The 15,596-nt window shown below is 42.1% G+C and overlaps 1 protein-coding gene across 1 annotated transcript in view; it reads right to left on the reverse strand.

Annotated features, from left to right (window-relative positions):
• Window positions 1-15,596, reverse strand: part of LOC138605689 (metabotropic glutamate receptor 4-like) — a 155,208-nt gene that overhangs the window by 17,426 nt on the left and 122,186 nt on the right. Inside the window, exons 6-7 of the mRNA XM_069678091.1 lie at window positions 14,123-14,323; window positions 563-699 (exon numbers count right to left, since the gene is read on the reverse strand). Coding sequence (XP_069534192.1) covers window positions 563-699; window positions 14,123-14,323 — 338 coding nt within the window. The remainder of the gene's footprint in view (window positions 1-562; window positions 700-14,122; window positions 14,324-15,596) is intronic.

Genomic DNA, 15,596 nt, shown 5'->3' on the forward strand with positions numbered 1-15,596 from the left:
ACAGAAGGTGTCCACCGTGAACCCCGCGTTTCTTTTTCCTCTCACAGCACATGTTGTTGAAAGAGGTAAAGAAGGCAGAGCTCCTCTCAAGCTGCTTCATGTGTTCAATTGAAGACTCTTTTGCGCGCCCTGGGCTTTCTCTTCATTTTGTCAAAACATAATTTGTTTGGTTCCCTTTATGTAATTTACTGTTATAATAGCGTTACTTCATCACACAGGCTCCTGCCCACAGTATTGTTTTTGGAAGTCAGTGATGCCGTCTGGAGAGATGATATTAAATATGTCTGTCCTTAAGCTCGCGTGGCTTTCTTTTCATCACAGTCTGCCCTGTTAATCATTTAAAGCGCCCTCTGGATATTTACACCTTTGAAGATGGCACTAAGCGCTATCAAATGGTTTGCAAGGAGTTAGTGAGCAAACACGCCGCTGCAGAGCTGGAGAAAACAACTTTCCAGAGGAGGATCTTCACTGCAAACACGAACACAAACAGAACACTTGTGGGCTTAATTCCTTCAGTCTCTGTGCTTGAACATGTGTAAGGAACAGACGAGGCAAAGCTCACATTGAGATGTAGTTGATCCGTCCAGTGGCCAATTATTTTGTATTCCGCAGTTCGGTTTCTGATCTGGTACTGGTAGATCTCATAGCGTCCGGGGGCGTCTCCATTTTCATTGAAGAGCACTGGGTTGCCGGCGATGCCTGAATGAGACAACAATCATCATTTACTGCACATCAATGAGTTATTTTGTAAGAAGGGAGAATGGATGCGTCGTGTGTCATTATTGTCAGTACAATAACACAGTTATCATTCCAGTAAATTAGAAACAGAAACGATGCTTTTTATTCCCAAGAAGGCAAAAACTGTTATAAACTTCTGTGACTCCATGAGCTGTTTCCTAAAAACATAGACTTGGAATTACGTTCATGATGGGCGACTCTTCTCCCGTGCAGTTACAGTGCCCTTGCAAGCTTGTTTTGGTTGGACACTTGAACGCGGGGAGGCCAGGCCTAGCATAAAAAAGTCTTCTTAACTTCATCTTAACAAGCATCCAATGAAACAAGCAGGCCTGCCTTATTGCATGATCCAAATCTGTCTCAAACTGTCGCCATTTTTAGTATAAAAGGATGCTCCATACAAGGGGGTGTTTTTTTTTGTTAACAATGGGGATTTTAAAAACCAAAACACAGAAGATTTTGCCGAAAATGAGCCTAATGGAAGGCTTTTATCACCAGATCTACATTGTGTGCGTCAGACATCTACGATCCCAGCGACACGCTTGGTAAAAAAAGAAAAACATGGCAGGAAATTGGGACCTTGGTTCCTGTTAGTTGAGTCATTAAACGCAGCTTTTTATCCGTTTGAATTCTTTTTGTATCTCCGAGGATCTGCGACCACGTGTGCTGACTGAAAATGACGTCAGCAGCGTAGGTACATCAGCTCCTAGTGAGTGGACTCATTAGTGAGTGAGCAAACTGGACTGAGAAAAGTACCCCCTTCCCCAAACAGAAATCACAACATGAATAAGTTAGGTGAAACAAAACGACTAGATCTTACCTCCACTTTATTCAACTGTTTTAAATACCCAACTTACACAATACTGTTGCTATTTTTAAATACTGTAGAAGAAATTAAAGTTGGCACCGATGGCAAAATAATCCTGTGTTTTACAGAATCGTCCAATTTCAACATTTCCTCTGGCAGCAGAGCTGTATACTCTCTCAGTGCACATATGGAGACAAAGCTGCCTTTTCAAACCAGCTTTGTGCTGCTGGCGTCAGAGCAGCATCCAGTATTCTGTTGGACCTGCAAAGGTCTAAGGACTGTAAAAAAAACACTTGGGTATCCCCAAAAAAGTTCAGAGGTAGAAACTTGACCCCCTCCTGACTCAACTAAGCGCTCACATTGTCTGCATGATGAGTTCTCCGCCTGTCAGGGAGATAACAATGAGATAACAATGATAAAGACAATGTATTCCTGTGTGGCGTTTTAAGACAAGCTGTAATGATGTGTCAGAATGAAAGCACACCAAAGATTTCTCTGTATCTCCCCGATGGAAACTCGATGAGCAGCTGAGCAGCACTTTCAGCACAGCGATCTGTTTAATCATGGAAGAACGAGGAGGGGTTCTCCTTGGAGGGGGAACGAGGAAACTTCATGTCTAATTGCTTTTCAAATCAACTTCTATACAAACGTCTATACCTTCCAACACTGATGGAAGCTGTAAGCCCCTGTGTTCTCCTGCTTTATTAAGTCCCCGATATCACAACGAGCATCCCAGTTAAAAACAGAAATGTAAACGTGGCCAATTGCTGCTGATGGATTTCTGCTGATGAGTATTTTTTTGTTCTTGCTCTTTGTTTTGCTGCCGGAGGAGGCAGCGGCCTAATCCACATCTCGATGAGTCAGCCCTGCTGGATTATGGCATTACCGTTTTACTCAGCCGTGCCTCTGTGACAATGCCGCCCACATCACAAAGCAGTTAGTGATCATGGGAGGATTACAGAGAGGCATCATGTTTATATAAACATATTAAACACATCAAAACCACTGGTAAACCATCACATTTTCTATCAAAGATTTATACCTTGCTTTTTCTACAATTTCCCTTTTACGGCTGCTTTGAGGCCGTCTGCCTTCCACCATCACGGCTGGTGTTGTGTGCTCGAGCCTGTAAGTGCTCACATGGACACCACTGTCACTGAAAGAGGAAAATGGACCCTGAATGGCACACCGCTGGCTCTGAGAGAATAATGCTGCAACACTACAAGAGTCACACCGCTGACGCTGTACGAGTATATTCAACAGCGCCGAGGCTCTTTTGGTCACGCTTTCATCATGTTTTATTAGATAAACAGCTCTCTTACTACGGCTTCAAGCTACAGTAGATTTGCTTCTATATGCACATAATACATTTATGACTGTGCAGTTATCACACACAAAGGTTCATGTGTAAAATTAATGTATTTTTCCTTAAAGGGAACTTTAGAGGATTTTGTACTTTATCTCTTTCTACAAACTAGGGATGCGCGATATTGGATTTTTTGCCGATATCCGTTATGCCGATATTTTCCAACCCTTTTTGCAGATTGCCGATACCGACATATTAGGCTCATGTTTTTTTCCACGTAATTGCACAGAACATCAAGTCTCCCCTGTAGTAGAAATGACATCACGCCTACTATTATTGTAGTGGCCAAAGACCGCCATTCAGCAGACATCTTGCACCCTTCTTCACGCTTGACGGACGAGGCGGTGTACAAAAGGTCACGTGTCTGATCACTCACGTTTCTGAGTGCACCTGAATGCAGCATCCCCCCCGAAACAAGGCAGTGAGGGAGGCATGCCTGGACTTGTTTACAGTGATCGCAGACGGACGCTTTTCATCGCGTGTGCGTCCATGAATATGTAAGTTAGCTTTGCACTGATGTTTATGTTACTCTCTGTTTGCGTCGGCTTTGGTCGCGAGTGTGTGAGCTGACTGTGAGCGAGATGTGAAAGTTGTTTAACTTCTGTTCATTGGCTCGAGTTTCTGTGACTTTTTAGTCTTTATTTGTATATTGCTGATAACTTTGCGCAGGCAGTGTCGTATCATTACGTCAACTTTTTTTCGGGGATCATCGTGCATTTAGGTAGAATTAAAGCGGAAAATATCAGCAGAAAAATGACACATCTGCTGATGCTGATATGTCATTTTCAAGCCATAATCTGCAGATACCGATAATGTGCCGATAATACCGTGCATCCCTACTTTCTAACGAAGCTAGCTATGCAGTACAAAAAGCATCTGCAGTAGTCGAGCTTGTACTTTGTGCCTCTGGGTTCAGCTCTGCAGAAAATCTGCTGTACTTCTGTTAACGTGCGCACATTTCAGCTGAGAAAGCAACGAAACTACCGACAGCGACGATGGCATTGTGAATAATTGGGGCAGAAACTGTGATGGTCAAGAATGTACTTTACAGTGGACAGTTGTGTTTATAAGAGTCATAGTTAATAGCCCAGAGAATTGAGCAGTGCAAGGCAGGGACTGCAGCTGCTTGTGCATAACATCCTGGTACATGCAGGAACTCCCTTCACGGCTCTGCCAGCAGGTGAACTGAGCTTTCTTGGTCACTATAGAACAAACTGAAGTTACGTTGACTAAATTACCATCAACATGTGTTGGACATCCACATGAAACGGAACAAAAATGTCCTTTAACTGATTATAATACAAGTTTGGTAAAACTCATAAAGCATTGTGCTGTTCATGTGAACCATTTCCAACCATTGTTCATTCATTTTTCACCTGTACAGGCTGATAAAGAACACCTGCCAGGACATCAGAGCTTTGCTACTTCATAACGTCTGTACAGAAAAATGAATTCATCGTGTTCCTCGTATTTAGTTTTCTTAACACAGCAGAATAAGAATGTTTTCTGCAATCAAAATAAATAAAGAAATCACCTTTAAAAGCAGCTTTAACTTTTTTACAGTGACACATAAGAAGTACCCAGGTGGTGTCACATTCTGACACAGCACATCCTACCTCTCCTGTGGTATGGATTATGGTGTAACAAATGTCAAAGGCAGATCATGAGCACTATAGGGCTGTTCTGTGTGGGTGTCATTCTCCCGGAGGCAGTGGCGTGTCCTCTTCATTATGGGTGAAGGGGCTGTGGCACTTTGGGGCAGTATGGTCAATGTTTGAGTTGCAGATGAGGAATTAGGCCTGTCATGTGGCACAAACTGCTTGTCTAAACAGTCCTCTCACTTAGTCAGGGGCATAATGAGTTCCACAGAGGCCTCTGCCACCGCTGCACTGTGCTGTGTGCTAATGCGACGGCGTAGCCCTGAGGTCGCACATGTGTGTACCACAGGCTACTCGTTTGCTCGTTGCCTCGTGTGCTCTCAAAGAAACGCTGGGGTTAATGGAGTGCTTGTAATTGTATGTAATATTTAATGACTGTGGTATTGCCCTCCCTCTCCCGCTCTTCCACCACACGTACACACCTTAACAATTACTCGAGTATGATCATTAATCCAACATGTGCTTGTTCTGCATGGCTGCACAAGCGGGACACCTTGGTGAATGGCAGCGCAGCTTGCTGCCCTCTGCACCGGTCATTAACTCTTAATGACCTGTAAGTAGGGAAGTCATGCAGAATTTACCTCGGATCCACTTCTCTCTTAAAGTGTGTGTGTGTGTGTGTGTGTGTGTGTGTGTGTTTCCTGCCCCCCCTGTCGCTGTCGTGACATTTGCATGATTGCTCAATCACAGCATATACGCTTCCACTATCCACAAGTGCCGTCTAACTGTGTTTTTAATGTTATGAGCGTACAAGTGGCATGCCTTTAAAAACTTTCAAACATCTGTCAAAAGACTCATTTACATAACAAAACTGCATTTTGGGAGTACAAAGGAGAGAATATGAACCATAAAGTGTCACATAATCGCTGGTATTTAAAGAGTCTCCTACAATATTCAGCATTAACACATAAAGGGCAGTGAAAAACACTGAGGTGGGTTGAAATGAGCTGGTCTCTAATAGCCACCATGGTACATTCAGCATAATTTCCACAGCTCTAATTCCATCCGTACAACAAAAGAGTCAAAGCATATTCACCAAATTGCTGCTCTTAGTTTCTCTTTTCTGACAGAAATACTCTTTCATTTATTTCTTTATTCCAACAGAGTCCGACGTATTCAAGCTTGAGAAAGTTCCTGTCAGGACAGCCTCCAACTTCCTACAAGCAGCAGGACGGATTATGCCATTTAACTTTGAAGAGAGAATTTAATGTTAAACCTCAATGAAGGAAATAGTTTAGTTTTTCTGACAGTTACTTCAGTGAAAAAAAGGAAACAGCACAATGGAATAGGGCTGCAACAACTAATCAATTAAATCGATGAAAATCAATGATTAAAATAGTTGGCAACGAATTTCATTATCGATTAGTTGGGTCTTTGTTATCATGCACGGCATGCGCTGTGAAAACGTCACTGGGGGCAGCCAGCCAATGCCGCAGCTTGTGTAGCTCACGTGATGAATTACAGGAAGTTACTCCGTCTCCGGTCTCCTTTGGGATAAACATTGATTATTTTTCACTGAGTAGTATCAGTTTGTTGTGCAGTGCTGATGATGTGTCCGCCTCCGGTAGATTAGTGTCCGTAAAACGTAACGGACTGAAACTCCGTCTGTTTTCTCTCCTCTCCGCTTTGTGATGGGCCCGCAGCCGGGCCGCTGATAAAGCAGCGGAGGACAGTATACCGTGGTAGTAAAGCTGTTAATAAGCTAACGCCACTGGTAAAGCTAAGCCATCACAACATGGAGAGAAACTGACGGAAAGTATTTCTGTCCGTCACGTTGTGTTGAAATTAACTTTGTGTGTTTGTCTGTCAGAACTAATCTCTCGCTAATTAGCTAAAATTCTGGAGTATAACATAACATGAGTTTTTGAATATGCCATTAGGCAGAGACAGACTAAAGTAAATCTTTTATTTATTCACAGCAGAAACTTGAGGAGTGTCTGATTAAATACAAATATAGTTTGGTTAGTTATGCCAATAGCAAAATCGCATAGTAAAAACTAGCTAAAGTTAGCCTGCATTAGCCTTCCATTAGCTACAGGCCACACAAGACCAAGTGAGGCTGTAGCCACATTGAACTTAGTAAGGTTGCTTTTTTTATTGCTTTTAAATCCAATGTTTCTATTCTAAGCAATGGATTGTGTAATTTACTGAAACATTTGGGGGTATAGAAGAGGGAAACAGGTTGTTTTTAAATCACTATTTAATAATAAAAGCACAATTTCAATTTATTTTAATTCCAAACACACACATTATAGCCTACCGTCTGTTTACACGATGTCGGGTTTGTAATTGTGCTAGTTACTGTTGTGGTTACTAGCGGCCTACGGTAACGTTGATTCTTGTAAGGATGGCGGCTGCACTGGCGGCCATGGTGGCGCATGTCCGAGACGAAGCGTTAGCTAGCTTATAGCGCCATCGTCTGGATGAAAATCCCGTACACCAATAACATACCTCTCTCTGCATTTTATACTGGTATAGTGTTAACACTGGTATATAGGACACAGCCCACTTTTTAGATGACAAAAAAAATTGATTAAAAATGCGTTTTATACACCGACTTTTATGGTACTATTTAGAAAATGTACATAGTCTCACTTCGACAGAGTATTAAACCAGGAGCAGGGTCACTGAACAGCGTGATACACGACTAAAATATACAAATAAGGGCCTATTTCAGCCATTATTTCAGGATTTATCATTAGTATAGTTGGTATTTAGTCTTACATCAGTCTTACAGTATGTACAACAGGAAGTGGAATATATTTAGAGCCGTCTGTTCTTGAGGGTAACAAGCCCGGTGCTGAAAAGAAAGCAGATATTTTGTATTGCACAAGTACATCCTGGATGGTTTAAGCCTGAATTGTACGACTATGTAAACATCCTTGAGCAGTGAAAGGTGTGCGGCGATGGAAAGCCCTCAGAGCTCGCCTTCATAACCGCTGTCCCTGGTGAGAATGACGGCATAAAGGCCACTGCTTCTTTAGTCCGCGGCAGAGCACAAACACTTCTCCCTGATTTGATAGCAAAAGACATGAAACACTATTGCGAAGGTTCATTCAATTGGAGCCTATTGAAGTCTCACCAACTCTTGCAGATGCACCGAATGCAGAGGTGAGAACTCAAAAGAGGGAAGCTCTAAAGAGTGTCAAATAGTGTTAGAGATGGACCGGAGGCGTTTGATTCTTCTCCTCTGTCGGCCACAGCTCCGTCTTTAGAAGTGAAGAAGCAGCTTCAACTTAAGACTCATCAGTGTGGAAAATATGAACAAAGAAAATGTAAAGGCTCTTGAGACATACGCCCAGGCTAGAAAAAATATCCAGGCAAGCAAATAGTTTTTTTTCATCTTTTCTTAAAGGTTATCTGTCATCAGCTAGCTTACTGTGTCCCCTGGTGAATCCCTGACAGCCCTCCGAGATATCACAGATAAATGGCTCGGTGAGTGTGCCAGGAGTGTGGCCACTCCGAGCATCGTTGGTTTTTAAAAGGCTATTTGACATTTGACCTTTATCAGATGGCTTTTATTACAGAGGCAACCTGAAACTAAATACATTTGCTGTGGATATGTTCTTACTGGACTGAACTGTGCGGCTCTGCAGATGGGAAGGACTGTGAATTATTTTTAGCAGATGGCTGCTAAAACTGCTGACAATAAACAGAAATGTGTAACAATAGATTCTTGCTGGCTCAGCCTCAAGAATGATTCATCACAACAAAAAAAATGACCTACTTTGACATACATTTCTGGCTGTTGCTATTTGAAAGGAAAAAGGGATGACTGCTGTGTGCTTGCTGGCGCGTAACATACTAATATCACCGCACGCAGATAAATATTGTCTTTGAAAACATAATACACAGTCCAGTCTCAGCAGGTTGTTTTATGTATCCGGACTGGTTCAATATACTGCTGTGGGCTGACGCAATTAGATGGAGTGGAGTGTAACCCCAAGGCAAGCCCTCTGGTCAGACGGTGTTGTAACATTTATACAGTTTGCCTGTTAGAACAAAATTCCGCTCAAAAGGACCTACGGCACCGGGCGCTTCATGTCTGTGCTCACAGAATAAAACCCACTTCACATAAAGCACCACTCAGTCCTCATCGAGCAAACAACCACATTTAAAAAATTGTTCTCACTTAACTTAAGTTCCTGCACATAATATTTTACATGACCCATCTCTACCTAATGATACTCTTTGAATATTTTAGCCGTCTACTTTACGCTAATCGTATGCTAATTTATGTAAAAATGTTTTGTTTTTGTTTGCCCTTAGAGAAACAAATCAAACATCAGTGCCAACAAAAGCTGCCATGTTTTCCAAGAGTGGTTCCATTTAAACTCTTGGTGCCAGGCTCATTGCTGTCTGTAGACGACTAGCATATTCCTTTGTTTACACGTCTAAAAAGCGAAAGCCTTGAGATGCAAACGTTTTGACTGGGAGGAAAATAAGAACACAGACCACGAGAACCACTGAACCCAACATACTGTCTGTTGTGAACAGCGGTTGTTTTTCTCCCTCATGTTTTTGGAGTCTCGGCTGGTGGTGCTGGGGGGTTAAGGGCATCTTAATAGCTGTTAGCTGGACACTGTTCAGTTGTTTACCAATCTCGGATCCCATCGGCTGGAGTCTGACGACGATACAGCCCCTGGGGACAATGGTGAACATGTCAGGTGTGTCCGGTTTAGCTAGCTGTTAGCGATAAAGGAATTCCAGTCAAAACTTTCTTTTCCGCATTGTTACAGAAAAAGAAACCGTTTATCTTGTGATTAAAATGCTCGTTTGTCGAATGGTCAGCTCGATAATTTCTGACGCATTCGAGGAAGTCGGGAAATCTGAACGCTGAACGGCTTTCGAGACACAGCGTCAAGAGAATTTATGTCAAGTTGAATTTTAGATCTAGAACAGATTGTTAGCTAAACGTGCTGCAGTTGTCTGTTTATAGAGATTAATAAGAAGGTAAATGGTTGTCAGATGGCCACTGATTGGAGTCGGGATGTCATTACGCTGCAGTACGTTCCGTCTGCTTTTGCAGAGATTACCACTTTACTAACTCAGGTTAGTAAGGGCTGAACACATGTATATTGCCACAATTAAAATCCCTATTGCTATACCTTTAAGGCCAGATCAGACCAAAGCTGTTTCAAGAGATGAGTCGAAAGTTGCAGTGACTTGCACTGTGCTAGTCTGCAGCGTTCTGAAACCTGCCAGTTTACATCAGTGAGACAGGACGAGACGGCGTCTGCTATCTGTCTGTGTTGTGGATGAAGCTCACAGCATAAAGCTGCAGGTCAGGGTGTCTGTTTGACCGAGGGCAGGACTGAGCTACACACACACACACACACACACACACGTACAGAGAAGAGAGGCATGGTGAAGTGTGTGCTTCAGATGGATTCACACAAAATCGGGTCTGAGCCAACATGAGTCATGCTGAGACGGGGAAGTTCATACTGCTACAACTTCTCCCTTCTCAGGGTTTGGTCTGAACTCGGCTCTACCCAAACCTTTACGTTCATAATACAGCAGCCAATCAAAAGGCAGCTTGGTAGCTGCGGTAAGGACCTCTATAAGGAAGTGACCCTATAAGAAGCATACGAGTACACAACGCATGTTTTTATAGTGAGAAAAATACAAGAAAAATTCTAAGAAGAAATAAAGAGATGATATATACAGCTGAATTCCAGGCGATGAATGCCGATGATCTGGCATATGTGAGATGTGCAGCTCACGTGTCCAGTAGTCAACAACACTTTGGACACAAGGGTTTTGATGAAGTGTGGCAGCAGAGGCAGAGTTCATGCGACATAACGTAATAATCACCGCAGAGAAGAGTTATCTATGTCATAACCTTTACGATTCTCATGCACAGAGGCGTTTATGAGCGGTGGCGTCCTCTCTATCTTAATAAAAATGTCTCTGATCTTTGGGGACCTCAAATCGTGGAAAAATCACCCGTTCAATTTACTGAAGGGAAATATTTTCTTTCACTGCTCTGATCTGAATTAAACATTGAATTGACATTCCTCCAATGCAACAAGTAGATATTAGAATGACAAATTAGCTTGAAGAGCGGGAGTTCAAATGAATAATTTATCTCTACAAACACTGCGTACTCAAGTCTCTGAGAAAGAATTTTAATTGTCTTAAATTGCTTTGCTTCAAAAAGGCATTGTCTATATAATGAAACTCTGGATCACTGCTCCGTGTGTGAAAGCACTCAATTATTAATATGCCGGTCATGAGTGTGAACTTGGCTGATGGCTGATGTAAGGCCGCTTGGAGGAAATGTTAAATAGGTCATACGACAGAGGAACGTAAGTATGGTAAGTATGGGTGTGACCCATGACACGTTAATCACGTTTACATGGAATGAAAAAATACACTGGTTGGGACTGAAATGCTTTCTGATGCCCTCAAGGTAATGTGATTCACATGTACGTAACACATCAGGGTTACATACAGCTGGAGCCTTCCAGTGCAGCCAGCTGTGGAATAATCATGTATGAAATCTACATAAGACAATATATCTGAACAACTGTTTGATGGATTCTAAGCTTAATCTGAAAGGGCAACTGGACTTGGTTGAAGTTCTTGATCGATCTCATCTTCGGATGAGAGGTGAAACGTCTTCAAGAACAAGTCCAACCAAGTTGCCTTTCGGATTAAGCTTAGAATGACCCTGACCTGGATGACTGAGAACCTTCACAGACTGTTTAATGGAAGACATTTTAAAGTTGAGCTGAAACGGCATTTCGAGAGTATCTAGCTTCCGTATCGTGACGTATTTCCGAGTGAAACAGGACGTGCAGGCGGGACATATCATTAGAGGGATTTGATTTGATCGTTGAGAAGTGGGCGTAGACAGACGTTCTCCACAGCGCAGTAGCTAGCTAACTGACCGAGCGTTCTTGGTGCTCTGCGGCTAAATGTTGCAGATTGATTGGTTGAAATTGTTTAGTGCTAACTTACGTAAGCACGCGTGAAATTTAGTTTTACTGGAAGAAAAAATGATCGGATTTTGATATAAGAATACGAAGAAATGGATTTTCTGTATTTTTTTGGCCTATATTGTCAAATAGATGCACAATATTACAGAGGATGTGATCTAAAAGGATTAAAGTGACATTTTTCATTTCACCTCGACTTTAAGGAACATTCATGGTCACCTGAGGAGATCCTCATTCTCTGACTTTACTGTGGAGCAATCCACTGTTTTAGGCTTTTGGTGAAATAGTTAGAGGTTGGATTGGGATAACATTTGGCACAGATATCGATGGTGACTATAAGTTGAATCCTAATCACTTTGGTGAACCGCTGACTTTTATTAAGTGCCATCCTCAGGTCGAGAATTTAAACCGTCCAATAGCTTCTTTTTTTGACTAAAAGCCAGCAAAACCAATAACATTGCCATTAGGCCCAGCTGTCCTTTTATAAGTGCTTATAAGCTGTGGTTAATTCGCTTGTAAAAACTACAAGTACCATGGTTGCATCCAACGAAGCACTCTGTAGAAAGGATGGTAAAGACTTGAGTGACGAGAACATCAAGTCAACTGAAGTGACAGCATCCAGTGTGCCCTCGTCTGAGGCCCTGGGTCAGTAAACAGTCCTACAGCTTGTGTTTTAAACTGACAAAGCATGTTTATTTCAAAGAGAAACACAACAACATCAGCGTTTAAGCATGCCAACCTTATGATTTCCTACAGCTCAAAGCGGCGAGGAAGCCTCCCTGGGAAGCTTGTGCTGCTGCAGAGTCTAATCTGTGTTTTCATAACAGTGAAATTACAAGGAGCTGATTATAAACCCGCCTTATTAACAGCTGTACAATAACCATGTCAGTAATTACAGAAAGCCGACCCTGCTTTAAGTGATCTACTCCGCTCAGGTGTGATAGACGCTGTCAGTGCTTATAACCTTTTATAAACTCTTTGTGTTTGAGTCATCTAATGCAGGGCTACATGCTAACTCTTTCGCATGCAGTATTTTTTAACCTGCCTTTAAAAAAAGATTTGGAGCACTGAAGACATGCAGGGAAAAAGAGTTAATTCAAGTGATTGTTCCTCTTCGGGAACCTGCAGATCTCAGATAAATGCTTATTGTCGTGTCTTGCAGGAGCTTCATTCCATCATCCCCATTTTTATGACTTTGATCGATTCGTTCCTACCGACGGTTTTTAATTCATGCTTTTTATAAATAACCAGCATGTTGCATTTAGAGACAAGCAGTAATAGATGCAACCATTTAATGGGTTCATGTCTGGAATGGGTCCTAATTTAAAGTGGGACAAACAAACCGGGGAAGAAAAAGAACCATTCTTCTCTCATGGTTGTTCCTGACAATAGATTATTCTTTTGTTAGAGACCCAGTTCTCTAGTCCTTTTATGTTAAATATATTGGTAGGATAAGTGTTAACAAAATTATACTGTGTGTGGTTCAGCTCCAGTGGACACTGAAGTGACAGCAGGGGTCATGTCAACTATGCTCAGCTAAATTTTAGCAATGTAACAATATTTTCCTGTTCTTTTCTTACATCGTAATCCTGACAGAAAACTCTTCTTCTATAACTGCACTGCTACTTGTGGCACTTAAAGTCCTTGAACCTTTAACAGCAGGGGTAAAGTATATATTAAGATGTGTTGCGGTCATTACCTGCCCACTGTGTCTCATAAAGCCTTTTTTCTACTTTGAACTGAGAAACCTGATATGAAACCTGAAACGTCGATATGACATAAATATTATCAGCAACAAGCGAGACAGTGTGCGGGAGCATTCCACCGATTGTTTCAAGTCCACTTCGAACAGGAAAATGGAAGCAGAACACCTTCACTGTAAAGACAGGTGAGAACGTTTCTACCAACAAACAATGGTCCTGGAGTTTTTGTACATCATTTGGTTTTTTGGACCTTGGCAAAAAACCCAGCTAGCAGGGAATGTCCCCATAACATCGGCTAACATTACCTACACGTTCTAATTACGTTTGAAAGAAAACGTTTCAATCTAATATTCAAAGAACGTTTTAAGGATGTTTATCGTTTCAAATAAAGTTCTTGTAACGTTAAAACTTAAACTAAGACAAAACGTTTTAACTGCAACATTCAGGATGTTAGTTCAGCCTGGGACGTCAGAAAACCTTTTATAAAACATTTGCTCAATGTTACATAAAAACAAAGGTAGAACATGCTCACTGCAACATCCTGAGGATCTTTTCAGGATGTTAGTTCGGCCTGAACTATCAGAACGTGATTTATAAAACGTTCCTTAAATGTGATCTGAACATTCTCACTGCATGTTTTCAGAGAACGTTCTCCTGCTACTAAAAGGAACATTCTGGGAACCAAATAAAGACGTCCCGCTCAAAACATTACCAGAACATCGCACGTAACATTCTCAGAACGTTCTTAGAACAGAACATTTCCAGCTGGGAAGTAGCCTTTAAAAGTATAGCTTCTGTTTATCAGAGAATGTGTTCCTATTGGATCGAGTGTTTCATAAAAAAAAATCACATCATGAACCTCGAATTGAGATTTAAAAAATTCAAATTAATAAATGAAAGCAACTGACCTGCAAAGTTTAAGCGGCGGATGTGCTTGAGCAGATGAGTGCCGTTGATAGGATCCATCCTAGCGCAGAGGCCCACCTTCCCCGGGCAGAGCTCCTGGTGCATATTGTGCAGGGCGTGAGCCATTGCATAGACTGCATCGATAACAAACTGCACCTTTCCTTCCTGCTCGTAGTTCGAGTCCTTTCCTATCCGCTCCTGATCTGTAAGACACAAACACGCGTAAATTAGACACAAAACATGCATGTGTTTCTATGCACTCAAATCCTGGATAATGCATCCTCTGTGATCACCCATTTGGCCCATTGTTCACCCCGTCCTGTAGGAGGGTGAGTCAGACCTTTGTATCCATGTAGCGAAACAATCAGGAGGAAGAACGGACAGGATTTCACAAACGTACTGCAAATACACGAATGGAAAAAAGATCTGTAATCCTATCAGCCACATCATGCAATCAAGAAAAGATTATTCACTTAAGACTCAAGTGGTTTCTACCAATGGGTTATCTACTTGTGCGTGTGGCCCTCACCCTTGTTTGAAGTAGGCTGATGATGAAGCAGCATATTGGTGCTTGTTTCAGAAGGCTAATATGCATAATGGTACCAAGACAAGATTTTGAAAAGACCCATCTTGAAACTCAATTATAGAGTAACTTGGAGATAGTACTTGTGTTTGCCAACAGCCACTAAGTCTCATCTTTTCAACACTCTTACTCTTATGTCACCCCATCTTTGGAGAGCAGCTCAGGTTGGAGAGAACAATTTTGTGCAAACCACTTGGAATGAGCCGCAGCCTTTAAATGGAGGGAGTGGCGTCAGTCCAAAAGGCACAGGAGAAAATGCATCGGTCCTCAGCGAGCCTTATTCTCCCTGCACTGAATGGGTCTTGCCTCTTGTAATTAGCTAGAAGGTAAATATCTGGATCGCTGCGGAGGAGCAAATCAATTCCAATATCTGGAGTGCAAGGTTTTCTCCTCTGAGAAATCTCATCTGTTAAAAACAAAAAGTCTTTCTTGTCTCTGCAGCAGGAACACATGGATTTCAAGCTGAGTGATTTTGTACACGTTAGCTTCTGGACCTACATGTCTATGCCAGTCTTTATTACCTATATGCCTCGTGCCGTTTTCTATTAGCGACTTGGGAACTAAAAAACAGATATACTTTCCAATGCGGTTGAATCCTGGATTCCTGACCTGACTGAGTGTCCAGCTGTGAATTAAGTCTTTACTGCCTGGATGTATTAAGAATCCAATAGAGTGAGGAACCGGAGAAGCAGGAAGTGCAGACATCCATTCACAGGAGCGGGATAATCCGCTCATAGGCTCAATGTAATAACTTGTGATAGGAGTTTATTAATCCTGGCCCAGGTTGTTCCGTGGCTTTTTGTGATGGTTAATTGCTATGAGGAGGTGGAGCCTGAGAACGAGATACAACATGCCAATCCCAACTTCTCCTTTCTCCCGCTGTATGTGGAACA

The sequence above is a fragment of the Semicossyphus pulcher genome, unplaced genomic scaffold, assembly GCF_022749685.1.
Source record: "Semicossyphus pulcher isolate SPU_LCO1_2020_fin unplaced genomic scaffold, fSemPul1.0.p SCAF_3, whole genome shotgun sequence".
In the NCBI taxonomy this organism is placed as follows: Eukaryota; Metazoa; Chordata; class Actinopteri; order Labriformes; family Labridae; genus Semicossyphus; species Semicossyphus pulcher.